The following is a 23,047-nucleotide window of genomic DNA, read 5'->3' as shown; positions in this document are numbered from 1 at the left end:
AGATGTCACCGTGTGTGGTTGGTGAACAGGTAAATAGAAAGTTGTCAGTCTTCAAAGGTTTAAATTTAATTCTATAATTCTTACAACATTTCTAACTTAAATGTTCATAATAATTTTAATATATTTTCATAAAGGCAACTATATAATTGACTTCTGGCTGTAATTATTAAAGCTTTGACATGACGGCTAATACCTCTTCATTTGAAGGTAATCTTTATGTAGATTGCAAGCCATATTGGTGTTTTGACCATTTTATGACAATATAAAGGAAATAAAGCTGTGCATGAGATTGTACATCCTAGATCAAGACAAGAATCTTCATAATAGCAGCTAATTATTGATCTGTTTACCGTGTGCCAGACACTGAACTGAGCCCCCTGGGGCCGTTCGGATGGGGCAGGTGAGCGCACAGCTGCCGCCAGGTGGTCTCAGTTTGACATCCAGCTCCACCCCTTACTAATATCTTTTGAACCTCAGTTACTTCATATGTAAAGTGGGTGATTATTCAGTAGATTAATGCATTTAAAAGTGCTTAGGACAGTGGCTGGCACATGGGAAGCTCTTCAGAATTAGCAAGAGTACACACTTGTGGACACCCGTGCTCACGGAACTTATGCACGTGCCCAGGACTCAGCCGGAGTCGGGGTGCGCCCTCTGGCCTCCCTGCCCGAGCCCCAGAGCCCCAGGGAGGGCACAGCAGGTGCCGGACCCACGAATGTATTGGCCAGTCGCCTGTCACACCTTCTCCCTAAAAGGCCCGCCCACGCTGTCCTTCTTTTGCTCCCTGGCAGGTGGCAACAGCAGTGACTCAGACCCAGACGTCGGGACCACCGTCCTCAACCTGCAGCCCCGAGCCAGGCGCTTCTTGCCAGAACAGTTCTCAAAGAAAGCCCCCCAGGCCTATAAAATGGAATGGAAGAACGAGGTAGGCGCTGATTCCGGGCCAGGGCAGCCCTGCAGCTCCCCAGCTGCCCACAGCAAAGAGGGGGGCCCCCAGGCCCCAGGTGTGCTCTGCCAGCCCCTCCTTTCCAAAGGCCACTTTGGCTCCGTGCGGGGCGACCGTATGAACGAAGGCATCCGACCCAAGGCGCCACCTAGGCTGGTCCGAAGGGCATCAGAACCTGGAAACCGGAAAGGTCGATTCGGGAGTGAGAAGCCTTAATGGAAATGGCCAAAGCAGACCCGGGGGGGACCGGCCCTGCCCAGCTGTGGCTGGTTACCCAGCAACCTGACACAGCAAGGGAATCCACTTCCAACCCTCTATGCATCTAAATACTGTCCTTGGGTGGTAGAGCCATGCCTTTGATCCATGGGGTGAATGCTTATCCCAAGAAGAAGAAAATCAAAGAAACAGAAGCCCCATAAAATATCTCATATGACCTGTTGCTAGCAGTTGTATTCTTTGCAAGCCTGAAGAAAAAAAAGCCACGTGTGCCTGTATTGAGCTTGAAGGACAGAACTTGAAATTTTTAACACACCCTTGTTGGTGAAAGTTTTAATATATACATATATGCCTCAGATTTTATTTATGAAAAAATATGTATATCTGTAATTAGTTTTTCAGTGAATGGCACTAAAAATACTCAGAACACCTTTCCGTGGCATCCAGGGCAGCTCCTAGAGGATGGGGGGGCCATCAGCTTGGGGTGGTGTTTCCTGATCCTGAGCTGATGCCAGTTAAGGAAAAGCACAGCACGGAGCAGAGACCCCTGAGGACGGCAACAGCCAGAGCGTCTCGGCAGAACCTCGTGGCCTGGCTCCCAGACTGCAGCGCCTATGAAATGAGGAGAGTCAGCTGGTTTTCAATTTGTTCCTCATTTGACCTCGTTGATGTCGTTTTGGGTGACAGACATCTAGATTCCATCTCCCCGTCGTGTTTAAATGGTACAAAGAGAAGGGCTGTGTGGGTGAAACCAGCTTATGCTGTATGCCAGACTCAGAGCCAGCTTGTGATGAAGTCTGGCCTCACGTGGTGGGTGTGGAGATGACAGGGCAGCGCCTGCACAGCTGGCTGCCGGGTTTTATATTGTGCAATACTGGGAGGAAGATGCAGGAGATCCCCTGTCACGCCCACCTGCAGCCACCTGCTTTAGACCTTTTCTGTAGCACATTCTAGAACTTTGAATCCAGGACAGAGGCTCCAAGCAGACAAGGATAAAAGTAGGGATAAACAATATTCCAATGTTTAACAAATTGGTGAGAATTCAGGTTTTGAATTTTATGCAGGAAGCACTTTGGAGAATGTGGGAGTTCTCTTTTTTTTGCACTAGTCTGTAATTTGTTACCTCTCCCCCCTCAAGAAAGTAGTAGCTCAAATTCTTCATCTAAAAATGAATTCTACTGAGTACTGAGTACTTTTTAAAAGTACAGCAGAAAGACAAGAAGTGGAACATAATCATTAAAGATTAATATTGGAATCTCTCAGACTATAGATTTTATTGGCCTGTCACTTTTCCCAGAAAAACCCCCTCTTTAAAACTTGACTAGAACAAGACTCAAAATTTCTGGGTTTAGATATGAGATGAAGCCACTCATGTAGTCCCTTGGATTCACACTGGAGATACAGCAAAGGAGACAAGTGACCACATACAATTGCTGCAAAAATATGAATAAATTAAACAAAAAGATCTGGTACTTAGAAATCCTCAGCCGTAAATCTTATCCCTTCCTTCTTCCTCCACCAACGTGAAGTAAATCTTCTACCTTTTTTTCTCATATTCTAAAATCTTGGAATACTGCTAGATTGTTGGGCATGAGACAGAGGGAAGGGTAAACACACAAGGTACAAGTTCAAAAAGTGCACGATTTCTTTCCCAAACTCTCCCAGGTTGATCAGTGGAAAGCAATGTAGACGTAATTTGAAAACTACAAGTTTAGGACCCTGTGCCAAAATTCTTAATTTTAAATGGAAATATTTATATATAAAAAAATATATATGTGTTTCATCTGCTGGAAATAAATTAAAACTTTTAATTTAGAATTTTCATTATAGGACTACGATTTATCAAGAGATGTGATGTATATTCTTGAGAGTTTGAAGACTAAGTTACAGTTTATGAAATCTGAAAAGGAAGGTTGAAATGTAAAATGATCTTAAAAATGAATTTCCTGATTTTTCTTGGTGTCCTAGATTAATAAATATTAGAAGGAGTGTAACGTTCTGGAACGGAAGGAGAGAAACATGGAAATGTTTATTATGATAAACATTCTTGTTAAACACGTACACCAAATTCAGCTGTCACCAATTAAAAGTCAGGTAAAACACTTGGATGACACTGTGTACATTTCTAAAAAGGAACACTTATGTCATTTTATCTTTATTATCAGTTTAAACTTTTCCTTATCTGTGGAATGATAAAATCGATGAAAAAGAAATTTGACTTTAGTTTTTTCTCTGTACCTTCTTTTTATGAAATTATTAATTTCTAGACACTACAGGAGGAGAGGGTATGGAGTTGAAACCCTTTAACTAAATGTCACAACAATCTAAATTTCTGCAGTACAGAAACATCCCTGCCCTTGTAAATGATTCCCTTGTTTCAAACAACACCTGATCCGGCCAAAGTTCCAGTGTGACTGGGGAATTTTGATGGGTCTTTAATGTTTGTTGTAAAAAAAACTGATTTGAACTATTTACAAAGTCAGGGCTTATTTCTTTATATGTGATGCTAAGGCCGATTGTTGGGAGCAGCTATGTCAGTCAGCAAATGATTAGAAATTGGCCCCAAGTCTGACACTTTTTAGAAACATGTGTTTGCTGTATATGCCTCCAAACATTCAGGGTGAAATTCCCTTCGGCTTTTGCTAAGCTTTGGAGTCGGGGTGTACCGTTTTACCTGGCGGACGGTGGGGGGGCATGTTTGTTTATATAAGAAGCGAGAAGCAGTTATTTATTACATGTCTCAGCACATTTTGCATCTGTTGCATTGCCCAAATCATGTTTATGTTAAAACTGGCATTTCACAAACAAGTATGAGAACTATAATATTTTATGAGTTCCAAGTGCATACTTTACTCTTTCAAGAGTGATTGAAAGGTTTCTTTGTGCAGTTGAAGTAGCTGTGACATTATGTTGAGGCCTGAACACTGAATATTGATTCCCTCCATCAGCTTGAACAAGTCAGGCTCATGAATCAGAACTGTCTGGTGATCTGGGGTTTTCTGGTTCATTTTTTTTTCTCCACTTTTAGAGCAAAATGGGTAGTTTTCTGGGTTTTTTTTTTTAAGATTTTTTTTTTTTGATGTGAACCATTTTTTCTTTAAAGTCTTTATTGAATTTGTTACAATATTGCTTCTGTTTTATAATTTGGTTTTTTGGTGGCAAGGCATGTGGGATCTTAGCTCCCTGACCAGGGATTGAACCCACACGCCCTGCATTGGAAGGCAAAGTCTTAACCACCGGACCACCAGGGAAGTCCCAGCTTGCTGGTATTTTATATCCCACATTTTAACCAGGTCCTTTCTTCAGCCTACCTGCAATGCAAGTGAGAGCCCCAGCTGGTAACTGCTGCCTGGCAGGGACCATATAGCTCTCATCCACGAGAAATGACAAGAAATGACAGCTCCCTTTGGAATTTTTCCCAATGTCATTCACTTCCCACGTGGCTGACACCCTCAGACGGTCGGTCAGCAGATGGTGGCCAGATACCCACATGGTTAGTTAGTTGTTGAGTGTTTTCAGTGTTCTGCTGCCACATCATTTTCCAATCCCTTTTATATTTCTAGTTTTCTACAGTTTTTTTTCAAATAAAATTCTACTTGACTACCTCTAAGAATAGTCAATAAACTGTGGGTCAGTCCTCATACCGGTCTGGTCAGGGAATGAGTTTTTCTGTGTACAGAGTTAACCAAGCTACTGTAAATGGACGGTCACGTTTCAACCCACATGGTGTATTGATTCTTTTGGATGGCTCGGGACCTTTCAGTCTGTCACAGAGGTTTTATGGGGACCCGTCATCCTCGTATTGTAGGGTGGAGAAAATCCCTCCGTGAGATGCCCAGCAGACTTAATGCTGGACATACTGGTGGTGACTTTTCTGATTTTCACTTCTGTAACGAAATACTTTGAATTAAATATTCAAATGTTTTTCCCCTTTTTTATTTCATTGGGTCCTGCTGAGTCATAAGTACGAGTGAGTGGTAACTGAATTTCTAATTTAAACGAGGCTTTTTTTCTACTTAAATTTCTAATTTAAATGAGGCCTCCAGTTACAGTATCTGCCAAACAGAAATTTTATGTGTGTATGCTGACAAAGGAGCGCTTCTCCTGGTTTCTGTGAAATGTCATACAGAAGTTTAAAATATTAAATTACATGGAAATGTTTAATTAATCACTATGGAGAAAATAATACATCACATGAAACTAGGAAAGCCCCAGAAATTCCAACTTTTATATTTATACATCAAAACCATTCTCATTTGTACTAAATGGGGTCATGAGAGCTGGAATTTGTGAAAGAAGAATTTTTAAGAGTATTAAAGTAGTTTCAGGGGCTTCCCTGGTGGTGCAGTGGTTGAGAATCCGCCTGCCAATGCAGGGGACACGGGTTCGAGCCCTGGTCTGGGAAGATCCCACATGCCACGGAGCAACTAAGCCCATGTGCCACAACTACTGAGCCTGCGCTCTAGAGCCCGCGAGCCACAACTACTGAGCGCTCGTGCCACAACTACTGAAGCCCACGCGCCTAGAGCCCGTGCTCCGCAGCAAAAGAAGCCACCACAATGAGAAGCCCGTGCACCACAATGAAGAGTAGCCCCCGCTCGCCGCAACTAGAGAAAGCCCGCGCGCAGCAACGAAGACCCAACGCAGCCAAAAATAAACAAATAAATTCATTAACAAAAACAAATAATAAAATATATTTTACACGTGAGCCACTCTTGGGAAACACAGTGTTGTATGTACATGGTGTTCACTCACTGTGAGACCAGCTATTTAGACCAAGGTCACAGCTGATCAATCCCTGGGACTAAACTGACCGTTCTGTTTGTAGCACACGAATCACTGGATGCCGAGGCCTCAGGACCAGCATGGTGCAGTGGAGGGCACACAGGGGCAGGAAAGAAGGGGCACATCAGTGAAAGGTTCTGACTGCAAACTACTGCGTGGTCAGAAGTGGCAGTGGCGAGATCAGCTCTGGGTCTTTCTACCCCCTGCGGTCGGTGTACAACCCACCACTCCCAGTGGCTCCTCTGTCTACACACTTAAGTTTTATAATTGATAAGCCATGTAGTTCAAAAAGGCCCAACTTCAAATAGAATCCTAAGATCTGAATGGATTTGATGATTGCCAATTAATTGAAACAAACAAAACCGGTGATAACTTCTGTTTACATTCTTTTCTCCTAGTAAAAAGTTGGCAGGGAATCATGGGAAAAACACGTTACAGTTTAAAAAGCGGGCTCTCATTCTGACTCAGCGAGGTCCTTTCAGATCCAGCCATACCATCTCTTCAGGCCTATGTCTTCTCAGAGGTCAACTGAGGGAGACATGACCGAGGGATCCTTCTTGATCTAAGGGCACTGCAAGTCCTCACCATCTGCACACTTCCTTTTTGGTAAACCTCAAACCCCTATTTTACTACAGCCATGATGGGTGGCCTCAGAGGCGTAGGGTTATACTTTCAAGATGTGTTGCCAGGTGGGAGAGGACTTACCACCAATGTGCCGGAAAAGAACTGCAAAACGCCATAGGAGGAGCCTATAAAAAACATAAATAACATCCATAAAATCAGCTAGACCCATCGCAAAACCGGATGAAATGAACAGAAAAACATTAGGGAAAAAAAGACCAGTTTTAAAAAGTAAATTACCCCATAATAATTTTTCAGATGGAAGAGTAAAGTAATACAATTTTTAGTAAAAGGCCTTCAGAATAAAATTGAGGGAGAGCAGGAGAGAGACTAGAGGCAAAGGTCACCCTTAGGGACCTTGAGAGCGTCTTTCTCACCCTGCGTGAGGCGAGAAGTCATGACTTCTCCATGACTATAACATTAGGCTACAGGTTCCCGCAGGCAGGAGCCCATGCCTAACCAGCTCCCTGGTTAGAGAGGCTCAGTAAGTACCTGTGACGTCACAGGCGGCCTGGGGCACGGGGGTGACGCTATACCCAGAAACCTCTCCGAACATACGTAGTCTACGAAAAGATGAACTACATTTGCTCCAGGGTCGTACTTTGAAATAGTCTGAAAATTCATTTTATCCCCTTTTCAGTTCACCGTTGGATATGACTTAGCTAAAAGACTGATGTGTTTTCAGGTACTCAGTTCAGGGGGGTTGAAAATCGGTGCTCTGAAAATGTGCAGGATTGCTCACCTACTATTCCAGCAACTGTTGGACTCGCTCCAAGAGACTTGACATGAAGGCTCAGTAAAGGGGCGACCATGCTTACACCAAACAAATCCTAAGCAACAAAACGCTTATTAACGCAAATTGGAAACTGAGGCCTGAGTGTTTTTAAAGTGGTGATCCTAATTATAAACCGATTAAAAAAAAAAACACAGTATCTAAAATTTTGAGCAAACAAGAACTCAAAATTGTATTCTACAGTAAGCTATACTCATCAGGTTCAAGGAATCAAGGAATCCAAATACAATGTGTTACAACAGTTGCCACCTGTAAATGCCTGGATCGCCCTGACCGAGAATCCATTTTAACTTTAGCTTCTTTGTCACTGATCCTTAATATACAAGGAGCATGTACTACATGCATTCCTCAAATTTAAAAAATGGGGAGTAATGAAATGAGCAAAGAGGGAGGGATAATGCGTATTTCTGAGCAAAGCAGCACCTGTTAAATAATGTGAAATTCCTCCCGGAGTCAAGGAAAGAGACCCATGTGCCGTCTATAGCCTGACGAGGTAAGACCTGAAGGGAAGGTCTCAGTACAGCAGAAAGGAGAGAGAAGGCTGGGGTACTAGGGGATGGCCTGCTGTTCTTCACTTAAGGCACAGAAGGCGCATGGGCTCTGAGCTCAGAGGTTTTCGATTCCAGCTCCATCACTTACTAAGCATGTGCCCTTGGAAAGTTATTTCATGTTACCAATGTCCGTGCTGTCATCTGTAAAAAATGGGGATAACAGTACCTGCCTGGTAGAAACAGGATGAACATTAAGAGACATGACGGCTGAGAGAGGTCTGACACGGCAGAAGTGGAAACGTGTCCTCTTTCCTTCAATTCTGGGGTAAGTACTGATCGTTTTGGCTAATACTCTGAGTTAGTAGAAAGACATTTTTTCCTTTAAGTTTTGCTTTCCTTCCTCTGTCACTTGGTTACCTGCTACAACTGGTTCAGGAGAGGAAAAACACATCTTGCACACACACAGTTTTCTTTATATTCAACCCAAGTTCCTTTTCCTGTAATCCTGGTTAAATAGAAATATCTTTTTTCTTCCACAATTAATCCTTTGCTTCCTTCTCTTGGTGGCTGTACATTAACCTAACAGAAACACGAACTTCCAAATACGCTTCTTAGGGGCCCTTTTCCATGGTTACAGCTTTAGATGGCCATAGACTTAATATCCAGTGACCTTAAATAGCTGACACATTTATAATACCAGAACCATGGCTCATTACTTCAATTTTAAGATTACTTAAAATTTCCTCTGGTTCTGAGCCAATTTCTTCTGAGCTTTACTATCAGCTTTGCCCCATCAGCCTGCTGATGCTTTATATGATTTATAAGACTCAAAATACATCAGCTAGCTATTGAGTTTTCTGGATTTTTCAGAAAAGGAAACTCAATTGTCCAACAAGATTTTTTTTTTTCCAAAAAAATTCCCAGTACCACTTGTCATTTATTTCAAATGATTATTCTAAATGAGAAGGGGAGAGGAAGCTGTAAGTAGTCAGGCTGAAATCTATAGGAGGTAAATATGAAAACAGCAACTCATGATAGACTTAAACACTTAGTGAGCCTGAAAAATATTATCTTTCTCTAGCCGGCTGCTAGCTCTTCCCTCTCAGGAAGTTCTGTTTTAAAATTGACTTCTCCATGACTATAAAAGGCAACTTCTCCCTTCTTCTGAAGCCATAGCTTCTTCAGAACCACCCTCTTTTGAGTGCACTTCCAATCTGGCAACTGGTCATGTGCTTATAACCATTTATAAGGAAATCAGGTGAGAGGGGACCACTTAAACCTTTCTCGGGGAACATCTACCTCTCTCGGTGATATCTGATGAATACATTCTAAAGTTTCAGGACCCTTTTCAGGGTAGGAACCCAAATATTTCTTGATTAGTGGATTATTTTTTTTTAATAAATTTATTTATTTATTTTTGGCTGTGTTGGCTCTTCGTTTCTGTGCGAGGGCTTTCTCTAGTTGCGGCGAGCGGGGGCCACTCTTCACCGCGGTGCGTGGGCCTCTCACTATCGCGGCCTCTCCCGTTGCGGAGCACAGGCTCCAGACGCGCAGGCTCAGCAATTGTGGCTCACGGGCCCAGTTGCTCCGCGGCATGTGGGATCCTCCCAGACCAGGGCTCGAACCCGTGTCCCCTGTATTGGCAGCCAGATTCTCAGCCACTGCGCCACCAGGGAAGCGCGGATTTTTTTTTTTTTTTTTTAAAGAATTATCACCTGACTAATGCTGATTCAATGGAATCTAAATCTCTCCGAGTATCTGGAGGAAAGAAAGGACCGCAATCATAGCTCTTAGCATCATTTTAGGGTGCTAATCAAAAAGTACCTAGAGGGTCATCTTAGTCTTCCTTCCTGAACAAATTAAAACCTGGAAACACAGATAAGAGCTAAAAACAAAACATTTTGACAAATGCTTTAATCCTATTCCTTTCCTCTCCCAATTGGAAACCATCTTCCCAAAAGTCTTAGGGGTCTTTACATCCCTAGATATATTAAAAATAACAACTAAATTATGTATAATATTCCTTAGATGTTAGCTAACAAAGAGCCTTTAGATTCTTCAAGGATACCCAAAGTGGCATATATTTTAATTGTTTACAACGTTTTCCATTAAAAAATTCCCTATTCTCTTTTAACTCTGGGAAATCTTACATTTTCTCCTTAAGATATTAGAGACCTAATGATTCTTTTTAATTATTAAAATTATTAAAACTTTCCATCAGGCTTGCTAGATTAGACTGTGCCATGTGCACAGCATGTAGCCAACATACGAGAAGCTTGGAATATTCAAATCTGTATCGGAAGGCCATAGTGAATGATCTGCGAATTTATTTTTAAAATCTCAAACTATTTTGCATTCTCGTCATGTTGGTCTCCAAAACTCTCTGAACCCTGGTCTGGACTTTCCAGGTAAGGGTCCAAATCCTTTTCATCTGGCAGAGCCAGATTCCAGTACCATCTGAGCATGGATGACACAGAACTCCCTTTCCAAATTTGAAGAAACACCCAGAGTGGACGGTTCTGGATTCTGGGTGACTGGATTGGAAGGCTGAAGAGGCACCACATCCTGAGACTGAACTAAGATTAAAGAAATGGGATCAGAAGGAGAGCCAGGCTCTGAACCCAAGCACTGAGCCTGGGGTGGGGTCGCCATGGTAACTGGAGACAGATCCTGGTGCAAACGTTGCCCTCCCTGGGTGGGTCTCTCATGGTTCTGTGTCTAAGGGATTTGATGAATATGCTTCCCTCGTTGTCTTAACAGCTACTAACTCAACATTAAACTTGACAGACTGTTGAACACCTTGCACTGAGGATGGGGAAGGAGGCTGTCCCCCAGCTCCTCTCCTAGCTAAGCACAGCTCAGCATCCTAACTCGAGTCAGGCATCAGGCTGAGGAGTTGTGATTTTCACCTGCATCTGGGCAGAAAACAGTAATTCCTCTTTGCCAGGACCCAGTGCCCTTGGGGACCATCTTCAAGGCCTCAGAAGGCAGCCTTCTCCCATTGACACTTAACCTGACCAGCTCCTTTTGCCTTCAAGATAAAGTCCCAGGCCCAGCAAAGAGGAAATCCTCCTGGGTCCTTGTCCCAAGGCTGCCCTAACCCGGATTAGCTCACAACCAGGGCAACTGAACCAGGCCTAGACTTGGGAAAAGAGGGGTGAAGAGGCAGAGGTAGGGTTCCTGCATATAATGGCACAGGAACTACCAACACAAGCTTAGTTAATAATACTGCAAGGTCTTCCCGATTGGGAACGTGTATCACAGTGCCTGGAGCTCCATAACCCCTACCCCATAACAGGTTTTCAGAAATTCCACGAATAAATGGAGGGCCAGCTGGCTGGCTGGATGGCTTACCCTACCATACACTCAGTTTTCTAATCTTTCCATTCTACATGGGAAATTAATAATTGTCCTTATTAAACCAGGACGTGCACACAAGTCGTAACAAAACCGAACCTGCCTTGTGCAATATATAAACAGTTTGTCGAAAGGCAGATGTGTATAATTCACTGTGATTTGCATTTTTAAGCATTCCAGTCTACCAGGAACGCTAAGTAAAATGTACCTCATTCTGCCCAAGCGAGGTGATCAACAGAACTTCCCCACCCGGCCTGGTAAAAGGGCCTGTGTGTTCCTACCGCTCCCGCAGCTACTGCACAGCTGGGCTTCCCCAAGCTTGCCCCGTGCGCCCCTGCTGTCCAGGCTGCAGGTGATGCACTTGCCACAGGATCTAACACGCAGGGTCACCCTCGAGCGCGACTCGGTCACCGAGTCACAACTGAAGCTGGTGCTGGAGCGTCTTAAACAGCGGGGCTGCGATTGGGGGGCGCGAACTGGACCCAGTGCAGGCGCAAGTGGCAAGCCTCATTTGCGGTCATGTGCAGAGGTAAGGCGGTTACGGGGCAAGAGCGGGACTGAGAGGTAGGGAGGCATCACCAGGCAGACCGCTGCAAGGAAAAGCACCCTTGATCGGGTTCCAGGTCGCGGACGCAGCCGGCACTTCGCGCCCAGCCCCGCACACACTCACCAGGAATCCCAGCACGTAGAGACAAAGCAGGAAGCCGCGGGCTCCGACGGTACCGGGGCCGGGAGCCCCCGCCTGGGCCCCTGCCGCGGCCTCAGTGTCGCCGAGGCCAGGCCCCGGTCCGGAGCCATGCCGCCTCGGGCCCTGCGTTCCATAGGCGCACACGCGCGATGGGCCGCGCTCACGTGACAGGCCCGCGGCGCTGGCCCCGCCCCCCGGCGGAAGCGAGCGGCTGCGCCTGCGCGGAGCCGAACGCCGCGGGCGCCCCTCCTTGGGCGGCGCTTCCTAAGCAGGCGCGGCGGGAGAGTCTGCACGGGTCACCGCTGGTTCGCGTCCCGCCCGGGGAGTGGACGTGTGTGCACGACGCGCTGGTTTTGTGACGGTGTTGATGAAGCTCTGCGTATCCTGGGGATAAAGAGCCCGCCGCCCATGCTATTGGAGGGCTGGAGGTAATTAAGATGATGAGCTTCATCTGAGGAGAGGTAGGGGTGGGCCTAGGTGGTAGCGCCGGCTTCGCTGGGCCCTGGTTGGCTGTGGCTGACCTGGAGAAAGTTCCTTTGGCCCCTCGCGGTTTCGGTTTGCCCCCTTGAAACACAGGAGGACATAGTGTGGACCAGCCTCTTGCAGCTGTGAGGATTCTACGAAAGCCGCGAGCGCTTTCTCTGGGGCCGCGACGGGGACTCACATTTGGAACATTCGCTGCCCTTTTGGCCAGTTGGAGCCGCCTGGTTTTGAGGTTTTCCGTCGCAGGAGGGCAGGGCTTCCACCAGAGGCGTAACAAAGGTTCTCCTGAGAGGAGAGGAGACCCTCACGTGGACGTTTGGGCCTCCGCAGGCCACCAGCCCGTCAGGAGGCAAAAGGGGTACCTCTCCTGGCTGGAGTGATGGAGCCTGGTTAGCGAGGAGAAATGGGGTGATGTACAGTGGCGGGAGGAAGGACTTTATGTGGAAAATTCCAGAAACATAGAAACAAAAGGAGATAGAACTCAGGAAGAATGAGTTCCTGAACTCGCGAAGGAAGAGTTGCATCCTTGCATGAGGTGAAGGCCCCTGACCAGCTTATGTTTAGGCTGAGGGCAAGTGGAGGAAGAAATAGGTAGGAAAAAAAAAAGAAAAATCAAAGAAAAAAAATCTCAGTTTTGGAATCAGTGTCTCTTGTTACTCCTATAATAGCTGTTTCCAGCAATAAGTTGATTCAGGGACACTTAGTTTCAAGCTTCATTTATAGATAGGAAATTTTATATGTTAATTGTCATGCTGTTGTCAATTTGAATTAGGTCATTAACATTACTACTGTTTCTGAAATCTCTAGAAAAGTTTTCTCCTTTAGATAAAGAACCTTGGCAAAAAAAAAAAGAAATAGGTAGCAAAAGAAGGAAGCCATAGATACCAGCTATGACCTTGGGCCCGGGCCCAGTAGAAGCTTTGCATATTTTCTCTCTGTTATACATGTGGGTGTTCGCGTATGCTAATCTTCTTCTGTCTTCTTCCAAGTGTAATTTTACATACAAGCAGTTGGAGCCTAACTTTACAACTTAGTCTTTAGGTAACAGAAAATTTAGTAAGACTGACTGAATTTGAGGAGTAATTGTGGAGTAATGTATCGAGCCAGAATGGGTGCAACGACTGTTGAGACTTTTTTCCTTTTGTTAGGTGGAAAAATAGAGTTGTTTTATGAAAATTGAAATGTGGACAGAAGGATGCATTTGGAAGCTGAGTACCAAAGAATGGACTGTGCCAGTTTTCAGTTTATTGCTATTAGCTCCAAATACACGCATTATTGCCCTGCTGTGTGATCCTGGAGCTGGACCCTGCAAACATATCTATCTCCTTTGCTAGGTGGCATGATGTTAAACTCTGTCAATAGGCCGTGCTGAGGGACGCTGCATGGGGAAGGAGCTTCTCTTCCAGACTAACGTGCTTTGTGTGGCAGCCGTGAGAATGTGAGACACTTAGTGTTCCTTAGCCCCCAGCAAGGTTCAGTGGCACCCATACAGGCAACAAGTTCAGTGGGCATCCCAGCTGGTTTCCAGGGGAACCTCCCAGGTGCCCCAGCAAGTAACTTCCTGGCCATTTCCATAGGCACCCCCCTCTGGTGGCTTCCCAGTGGGTTTCATCAGTTTCCCAGCTGAATGCAGTAGGCAAGCACAAGATATAAAAGACATCTGTATTTGATAGAAAGATATAAAATTGTTCTTATTCACAAACCACATGGTCATCTATGTAGAAAACACTAAGGGATCAACAAAAAAATGTACTAGAACTAGGTCCCAATGGAGTTAAAGTAGATAACAGAAAGTAGCTGAAACACTCAGAAATATCTGGAGATTAACAGCACAGTTCTAAATAACACATAGTCAAGGATACACTCTCAAGATAAATTTCAAAAAATATTTTCAACTAAATGAAAGTGAAAATACAACTTATCAAAGTTGGCAGATGCAACAAATATGGCACTTGGAAATTTATAGCATTGAATGCATATGTTAGAAAAAAGATCTAAAATCAGTAATCCAGGATTCCACTGTAGGAAACTAGAAGAAGAGCAATTTTACTTTCTCTGTTTAGAACCAAGTTTCTGATCTATATCACATTCCTTCTTCCTGAAGAACTTTCTTTAACATTTCTTATCTTACGTGCTGGCAATGAATTCCCCCTGTTTGTATTGTATGACTAGGTTTGTTTTTTCCTTTACTTTTAAAGGGTATAGAATTCTGGAGTGAGATGTGGGTTTTTTCTTCATTCAGTCCTTATAAGATTTCACTCTATTGTTTTCATCCTTGTATATTATCTGATGATACATCTGCTATATTCTTCTGTAGGTAATTTGTTTTTTTTCCTCTGGCTGCCTCTAAGATTTTATCTTTTTCTTTGATATTCAGCAGTTTGAATATGATAGGCCTACTTGTGTGTTTTTTCTATTTTGCTGTTAATCCTGCTTTATACTCTCTGAGTTTCTTTGATCTGTTATTTGCTGTGTTTCTAATTTAGGAACATTTTCAGCCATATTTCTTCAAATATTTCTCTGCCCCATTTTCTGTCTTGTACTTCTGGGACTCCAGTGATGCAGTAGCATGACCTAATGCTATTACCTATTAGACCTTGAATGATGTGTTCTGTTTATTTTTTTCTTTCACTCTTTTTTTTTTTTTCATATTTCAGCTGGGATAATTTCTATTGATCTGTCTTCAAGTTCACTGATTCTTCCCTTGGCTGTGTTTAGTCTGCTGATGAAATTGTCAAAGACAATCACCATCTCTGTTATTGTGTTTTGATATCTAGAATTTGCATTTGATTTTTTCTTACAGTTTACATCTCTCTGCTGCAGATGCCTATCTGGTCTTAAATATTGTCTACCTTTTCCAACATAATCTTTAACATATTTATCATAATTATTTTAATTTCATTGTGTGATAATTTCGACATCTGTGTCATATCTGGGTTTGGTTATGATGATTGCTTTGTCTCTTCAGACTGTGTTTTTTCTTTCTTTTTCTTAAAACAACATTACTGAGATATAATTCACATACTACACAATCAACCTATTTAACATGTGTAATTCAATAACTTTTAAAATATTTACAGAATTGTGCAACCATCACAAAAATCAATTTTCGAATACTTTAATCACTCCAAAAAGAAAACCTGCACATCTTAAGCATAACCCTCCAAACCCCCAGCCCTCCAAAGCTTAGGTAACCACTAATGTACTTTCTGACTCTATATTTGCTTATTCTGGATATTTCAGAATGCATGGAATTATATAATATGTGTTCCTTTGTGACTTTTTTTTCCTCTTAGTATAATGACTTCATAGTTCATCCATATGGTATAGCATGGACGCTAAACATTCATTGTATGGTTACACCACATATTATTTATTTCTTCATTAGTTGATGGACATTTGGGTTGTTTCCAATTTTTGGATATTATGAATAATGCTGCTATGAACATTTGTGTACAAGTCTTTGTGTAGATGTATGTTTTCATTTCTCTCACAGTGGAGCTTCTAGGTCATTTGGTAACTTTCCGTTTAAACATGGAGGAACTGTCAAACTGTTTTCTAAAGTGCCTGCACCATTTTGTATTCCTACTGGCAATATATGAGTGTTCTAATTTCTCCACATCCTCATCAACACTTATTATCTAATGATTGTGGATTTACATTTCCCTGATGGGCAATAATATTGAGCATCTTTTCATGTACTTATGGGTCATTTGCATATCTTCTTTGAAGAAATGTCTGTTCAGACACTTTGCCCATTTCTAAACTGGTTGTTTGTCTTTTTATTATTGCGTTGTAAGAGTTCTTTATATATTCTAGATACGAGTCCTTTATCAGATATATACTTTGCAAATATTTCTCCCAGTCTGAGGGTTATTTTTTCACTTACTTGGTAGTGTCCATTAATGAACAAAAGTTTATTTTGATCATGTCCAGTTTATCTAATTTTTGTATTGCTTGTGCTTTTGCTGTGATATATAAGAAATCATTGCCTAATTAATGGTCATGAATATTTATACCCGTGTTTTCTACTAAGAGTTATATGGTTTTAGCTGTTACATTCAGGCCTGTAGTCTATTGTGAATTACTATTTTTTGTAAATTTTGTGAGATAAGGAGGGAGTGGGCTGTGGCTAAAATGTCAAGGACTCTTGCTGTTGTCAAAATTTATGTAGATTTTTTTGAACAAATGTTTCATCATTTGCTCTTTGCTTTTAGGACAATTTTCTTAGAATTTAAATGGTCAGATGTTTTAAATAGATTTCACAAGTTACACTAGTTTCACTGGGGAGTTGATCCGTGGAACTGCCCTGGCTGTCCTTCTGGAAGTAGAACTCAGACTGGTTTTTCTTGCTTTTCACGTTCCTGTAATATTTTGTTGAAAGCTTGGCATGTGGTATAGGGCAGTAATAGTGAAATTATACTATTACACATATATACACACACGTTTCCTCCTGCTGGTCCTTCAGCGTGAGGGTGTGTGTTAATCTGGTCGAGAGTGGTCTGAGATTGTAGTTTGTTGTTGCCGCGGTTGCCCTCCATACACCATAGGCTTGACCTTTCTCTAGTGCAGTGTTTCTCAACTAGGGTGACTTTGCCTCCTGGGGACATTTGGCGCTGCCTGGGACGTCTTTGAATTTGGGGTGTGCTACTGGCGTCTAGTGAATAGAGACTAGAGATACTGCTGAATATCCTACAACTCACAGGGCAGCACCCCGCCCTCCACAACAGAATTATCCAGCACCTAATGCCCGTAGTGCCGAAGGTAAGAAACACTGCTCTAGTGCTACCTTACGTTTGAGGTGTGGGCTGGTTTGCTGGAGCATTTTTCATTACATCTGCTCCTGTCTTTGCTTTGGGTCTTCCCTCTGCACTGTCCTCAGAGACAGTCTTTCTGTTACAGTTCTAGGTGTATTCCACTGTTTTTTGTACTTGACCCGTGTTGGCACGTTGGTGGCTGGCAGGGGAGGGGAGCATTCTCTGATAACTGTGTCTCAGCCAGGCTCTGTCTTAGACGGGCACTGCGAACCTGAGTCTTGGGGGTGTAGCCTTCACAAGTGCTCCCATCCCTCTTTCAGCTGTAGTGCTGGGCCTGGCATCACATATTCCAGTTCCTGTCTTAGGGACAGAGGTTTTTTTTGGTTGTTTTCTTTTTAGTAGACTTTATTATTTAGAACAGTTTCAGGTTCACAGAAAAATGGAGCATGAAGTACAGAGAGTTCCCATATATCCTCTGTATCCACACACACAAACACAGCCTCCCTGAGTATCAGCGTCCTGCACCACAGTGGTACGTTTGTTATAGTCAGTGAACCTACACTGACTGGTAGTTATCCCCCAGAGTCCATCGTTTACTTTAGGGTTCACTCTTGGTGTTATATATTCTGTAGGTTTGGACAAATGTATCAGGATCTGTATCCACCATTATGGATTCATACAGAGTAGTTTCACTACTATTCTGCATGTTCTGTGCATATTCCTGCTTTTTTCTCAGGGGGAGAAAGTTCCTCCTCCCTCCCTTCTTTCCTTCCTTTCTTTCTCTATCCCTTTCTTTCTTGTCTTATTAACCTCTTGTCTTACTCAGCTACAGAGGGTTTCCACCAGTGCCCTAACGTGACAATTTTGTTGCTCTTCCCCATGCAGATTAAGGCTTTTGTTCCTTAGGGGAGAGAGGTCAGTGGTTTGGCAGTGGCTGCTTTTCTGCTCTCCCAGCCAGTACCAAGATGGGAAAGGATCTCAAGGATTGTTGAGAAAAAGTAAGCTGATCAAATCCTCCTTTAACGGGCCCTGCAGGGTCTTCATGCTGACCACACTTGGCCTGTATTGATTCATTAGACCTTTTTTTTAAAAACAGATCTTTATTGGAGTATAACTGCTTCACAATACCGTGTTAGTTTCTGTTGTACAACAAAGCGAATCAGCCATATGCATACACATGTCCCCAGATCCCCTCCCTCTTGAGCCTCCCTCCCATCCTCCTTATCCCACCCTCTAGGTCATTGCAAAGCACCGAGCCGATCTCCCTGTGCTACGCTGCTGCTTCCCACCCGCCAATTATTTTACATTTGGTAGTGTATATATGTCGACGCTACTCTCACTTCGCCCCAGCTTCACCCTCCCACCCCGTGTCCTCAAGTCCATTCTCTACGTCTACCTCTTTATTCCTGCCCTGCAACTAGGTTCATCAGCACCATTTTTTTTTTTTTTTTTTAGATTCCATTTATGTGCGTTAGCATACGGTATTTGTTTTTCTCTTTCTGACTTAGTTCACTCTGTATGACACACTCTACGTCCATCCACCTCACTACAAATAACTCAGTTTTGTTTCTTTTTATGGCTGAGTAATATTCCAAAATGGGACTTAATTAAACTGAAAAGCCTTTGCACAGCAAAGGAAACCATAAACAAGACAAAAAGACAACCCTCAGAATGGGAGAAAGTATTTGCAAATGAAACAACAGACAAAGGATTAATCTCCAAAATATACAAACAGCTCATGGAGCTCAATATCAAAAAAACAAACAATACAGTTAAAAAATGGACAGAAGACCTAAATAGACATTTCACCAAGGGAGCCATACAGATGGCCAAGAGGCACATGAAAAGATGGTCAACATCACTGATTATTAGAGAAATGCAAAGCATTAGAACTTTTTAGCTGAATATTCTTAGGAACTTATATGCTTGCCATTCTGCATTTCCCCAAATCTTGGGTCCTTTTTCTTCCTACAGAAGAAAGACAAGTTTTCCTCAGAAAGACAAGTTGGTTGATTGTTTACCAACTTGATTCTCCCATGGGTTCAAGGAAAGTCATTCATTTGAAGTTTGTCTCACCTTTTACTCGTGGAAAAGGTGGCAGAATGCTCTTCCCAGTTCTCTAAACTCCCAGATGAAAATGGAAGCCTTATTACTTTTTTCACCTTGTAGTATTTCTTTGACAACTGATGCTGAGATCTGCCTAGAGCATCTAACTCTTGACTTTATCTCCGTGTTCTGGGGTTACACATTAAGGCCTCACCCTTACAACCTCATTTAACTGGAATTACCTCCTCCTGGGTCCTAATTCCAAATATAGTCACATTGGTGGTTAGGGATTCAACAGATGAATTTGGGGAAGAGTAACAAATCAGTCCGTAATAACGAACTCTGCCATAGAGAGATTCAGAGTTGCCTTGATTTTCTCGATGATGAAAGGGGGGAAATCACAACACTTACCACAGTGGGTTATTGTGGAGGTTAAATGGGTTAATAAGCCCAGAGCTCTTAGAATAATGCTCGGGACAAAGTGAGTGCTCCGTATGTGCTGGGTGTTATTATTTTGTCGCTGTTGTCTTTTTTGTTATTTAGCTTTTGTGCTGTTTGAGTATCCTGATAAGTCCTCCCTTAACCCCTTATACCACACGTGTAATTAAATTAAATAGAACTTAAGGGACTTGGCTGAGCAGAACATGAAGAGAAGTCTGTATCACCTGCAGCGGTCAGACCCTTCTGCCTGTATTCTGACTGTAATTTCACACCAATGCAACACCAGCTACTTCCCCCCCCCCCCCCGACGAGACCCTTAGGGGGCACTAAGGTCACACGGCTGTGTCTCTCCCTGCCTCCCACACTCTCTCATGAATTGGATTGTCTTTCCTTTGGGGTCGACCTGAGCTGGCTCACAGACCTGCGGCTCATTTGAACTTTTCACAAGTCCCTTCTTGGAAAAGTCTTAGGAATGGAAATGTAAAAGTCCATCTTCATCTTTACAAATAAAGAAAGACCCAGTGGCAAAGGTATTTAAGGGGAAGGCAACATCCCCAGAGCCGAGGATAAATAAAAATGTCTTTCTCTAGATTAAGACTCAAGTCATGCATGCAAGATTCATGCAAAGCACTTTGACAACCAAGAGACCAGAGAGGGAAACCTTTTCATTCACAAGGCTTCTGGTATATGGAATATACGTGTACCCTCAGAAGGAAATACAACAAGACAAAGGGATGAGTAAATTAAATCAAAATTATAATCGTTAAATGTGTATTTGTTTATATAATACATTCCTGTAGGTTAGATAATTTTCATTTCTATTTTCATGTATCAGAAAATTTCCCCCTTGGTCCCCAGTTTTGTTTCTGAAATGTTTTTTTGTTTGTTGATTGCAATTGAAGGCAGGTTTTTAAAAAAATAAGTTCCAAGTTTTTTGCCCCTTTCCAGAGTTAAAGCACTTAAGTGCACTAAGTTCTTTATGGGAATTGAGCTTGGAGCTAGGCATCGGACCCTTTTTCAAAGTGAAAGATAATTTTGTAATATAACTCCCCTTGTGTGAGTTACTTGTGTAAGTAGCTCTCAGTTTAGTGGAGTGTAAACTGCCCACATTAATGAAGTGAATGAGCCTGTGGTTCCTGATACAGTTGTGTTCAGCATAAGCTATTTATCAGGGCCTTGGTACTTTGATGGCACCATCTTAGTTAAGGCTGTTCAGCATCAGATCCTGTGAAAATAGCAAATCCTTGCACTACAGTATTTGTGTGATATAAAAATCCCAATAGCAAATCCTTGATTTACAATATTTGCATTATATAAAAATCCCAGTGGACCAGTGTACCATGGAATGCAATTTTTTACTGTGGCCAGCAGATGGCAATGTTCAACCCAATTTAATTCAACTCAATAAGATTGATACTTGGTCAGCTAAGTTTTTACTGAGCACCTACATAAAGCGTTGTGCTAGGTGTTAGGGATGCAGCAGTAAACAAAAACAGAACCTCTTATCACCCCCACAGAGTTTATGTGTTGTTCCTGTACTCTGTGTAAGACGAGAAGACTTGTGAAAATAATCTCTTAAAATTACAGATTGTGGTCCTATTGTCATATTGTTGGACGGGGGAGGTAGCAGGGAGGGTGACACGCAAGAACCAAGAACCATAACACAAAACAGATTTACAAAGGTCATTAGAGTCACAGAGACGTATAGTAATGGTTCATGGGCAGGAAAAATCACTGTTTCAATAGTGATCAAAGGGAAACAATTAATTTTAGGGTCATCATTTAGTCTATTGTCTTGTGTCTAGGACTGTGGGACCACAATCCCTTATATGTAACCTTATATGTAACCTTGAGGGCCAGGTGTATTTAGAACTCAGAATTTTGAGGATTTTGAAAAAGTAGCAACATGCATATACTGTACATTACTTAACAACCCCTGTGGAACCTGGCGAGCCCTGTAATCAAACACATTCATGCTTGTGAAGTCAAATATGTAAGAATTCACACGATAGGTTATGTGCACCCTCATGCCAATCAGGTTTGCTTTGCCAAAAGCTTTTGGTTTTCAGAAATTTTGGATGTTGGAATGGCAGATAAGTATTGTGGATCTGCAATATATTATTCCAAGACAAAAAAGAATCTACCCGAAAATCTCCAAAAAACCACTCCAGTTTTCTGAAAGTTTGATTTCTATATTTGTTTACACATTTGTTCAGCACTTTTGGATGTTGAGCATTGCCATTCTTTTATTTTTTTTAAACTAAAGTGAACCAGAATTAATTTTTTTGGAGCATGTTTAGATAGTTTCATTAGATATTTTGAGATAATTAAGACTATTACAATATCAGGATTAGAAATTATGACCTTAGAAAAAAATGTTTTGCTCCTTATCACTCACAAATTAAGCATGGCTTGGGATTTCTGCTAAGTTTTAGTGTATTTACCGATAAAAAAACACAGTTAATTAAATAAAAAGACATTTAATCAAAATAGGGAAAGCCTTCCATTGTCTATGGCCATCTAGCCTTTGGTTGTCAAGTTTTATTTAATTTGTTAAAAAAAAAAATTTACCACACCACCTTGGAATGCTAATGATCTTTGTATCCTCAAGATTTTAAAAGGTTGACTAAAAATTTTTTAGATTGAAAAATTAAAAACATTTTTGCCATAATTTCTCTCAATGACAAGAGTCTCTAAAAGGGATGCTATTTCCAGGAAGTCAGGAGGATTGCCAAGTGAAATTATGACCGTAGAAATAATCAGAATGAGGGGAGAAAAGGCAGGGATGAACAGAGAATTCAAGGATCTTTCAGAATGGAAGAACACAACCCATACATGGTGACTTCTCATATCTGATTTCACAAAGTGTCTATGTTTGTTTGCTTCACTGTTTAGTCTTTATGTTGTTCTCAAAAGTATTTGAAGCTGCTTACGTAAACACATACAAAATAATAGGTTAAAAATATGCGTGAGAGAGAGAGAAAGTCAGGGGCACACAGAAAGGAAACTAAGGAAGTCGGGGTGGGGGAGGGAAGCAGGAAGCTGGGACATCACCTTTTGCACATTTGCCTCCGAGCTTTCCAGGTACCAAAACGAAGAAAAGTACTCTCAATGCCATGAGAATTAAGCTCGTTGAGGGTAGAGAGCACATTTTATTCACTGTCACGGTTCGAGGACACAGCACTCTGTCTTAGAACAGGCAAGTGATACGCATTTGTCAAATGAATCAAGTATAGTGTCTCTAAGATGAAAAATAACAGTAGTACTCTGTGGAAACACAACATTTTTTAGCATCCAGAAATTTCCTCCTGGTCTTCATAATGGGACACATAATAGATGTTGGGACCTGTGTCCCCAGTAACATCTTGAAGGATAATGGGGCAGATTGTCCATGGGACATTTGTTCATTCATTATTAATTTAT

At 42.3% G+C, this 23,047-nt stretch overlaps 3 protein-coding genes across 5 annotated transcripts in view; 2 read left to right on the top strand and 1 right to left on the bottom strand.

The window, feature by feature from the left end:
* The window catches only part of SLC9A2 (solute carrier family 9 member A2), an 85,281-nt gene extending 83,643 nt beyond the window's left edge, over positions 1–1,638 (top strand). The window contains exon 12 of the mRNA XM_082426355.1: positions 792–1,638. Within this exon, the coding sequence (XP_082282481.1) occupies positions 792–1,162 (371 nt within the window). The 3' untranslated portion in view covers positions 1,163–1,638. The remainder of the gene's footprint in view (positions 1–791) is intronic.
* MFSD9 (major facilitator superfamily domain containing 9) lies at positions 1,010–12,091 on the bottom strand. Its single transcript, XM_082426420.1, is given in 5 exon segments — positions 1,010–1,121; positions 6,653–6,696; positions 7,311–7,398; positions 11,880–11,956; positions 11,959–12,091. Coding segments are annotated over 5 exon segments (309 nt in total). The 5' UTR covers positions 12,032–12,091; the 3' UTR covers positions 1,010–1,094.
* An 88-nt stretch (positions 12,092–12,179) lies between these two features.
* Positions 12,180–23,047, top strand: part of TMEM182 (transmembrane protein 182) — a 391,383-nt gene continuing 380,515 nt past the window's right edge. The window contains exon 1 of one of the 3 annotated variants that reach the window (XM_082426410.1): positions 12,180–12,325. The gene's annotated coding sequence lies outside the window, so the exon portion shown is untranslated. The remainder of the gene's footprint in view (positions 12,326–23,047) is intronic. The other 2 variants (XM_082426408.1, XM_082426409.1) reach the window with 2 other exon arrangements.

Source organism: Balaenoptera physalus (genome assembly GCF_965194825.1).
Source record: "Balaenoptera physalus genome assembly, chromosome: 15".
Taxonomy (NCBI): domain Eukaryota; kingdom Metazoa; phylum Chordata; class Mammalia; order Artiodactyla; family Balaenopteridae; genus Balaenoptera; species Balaenoptera physalus.
Note: the sequence above shows the minus strand (reverse complement) of the source record. Positions and strands in the feature narration are given on the sequence as shown.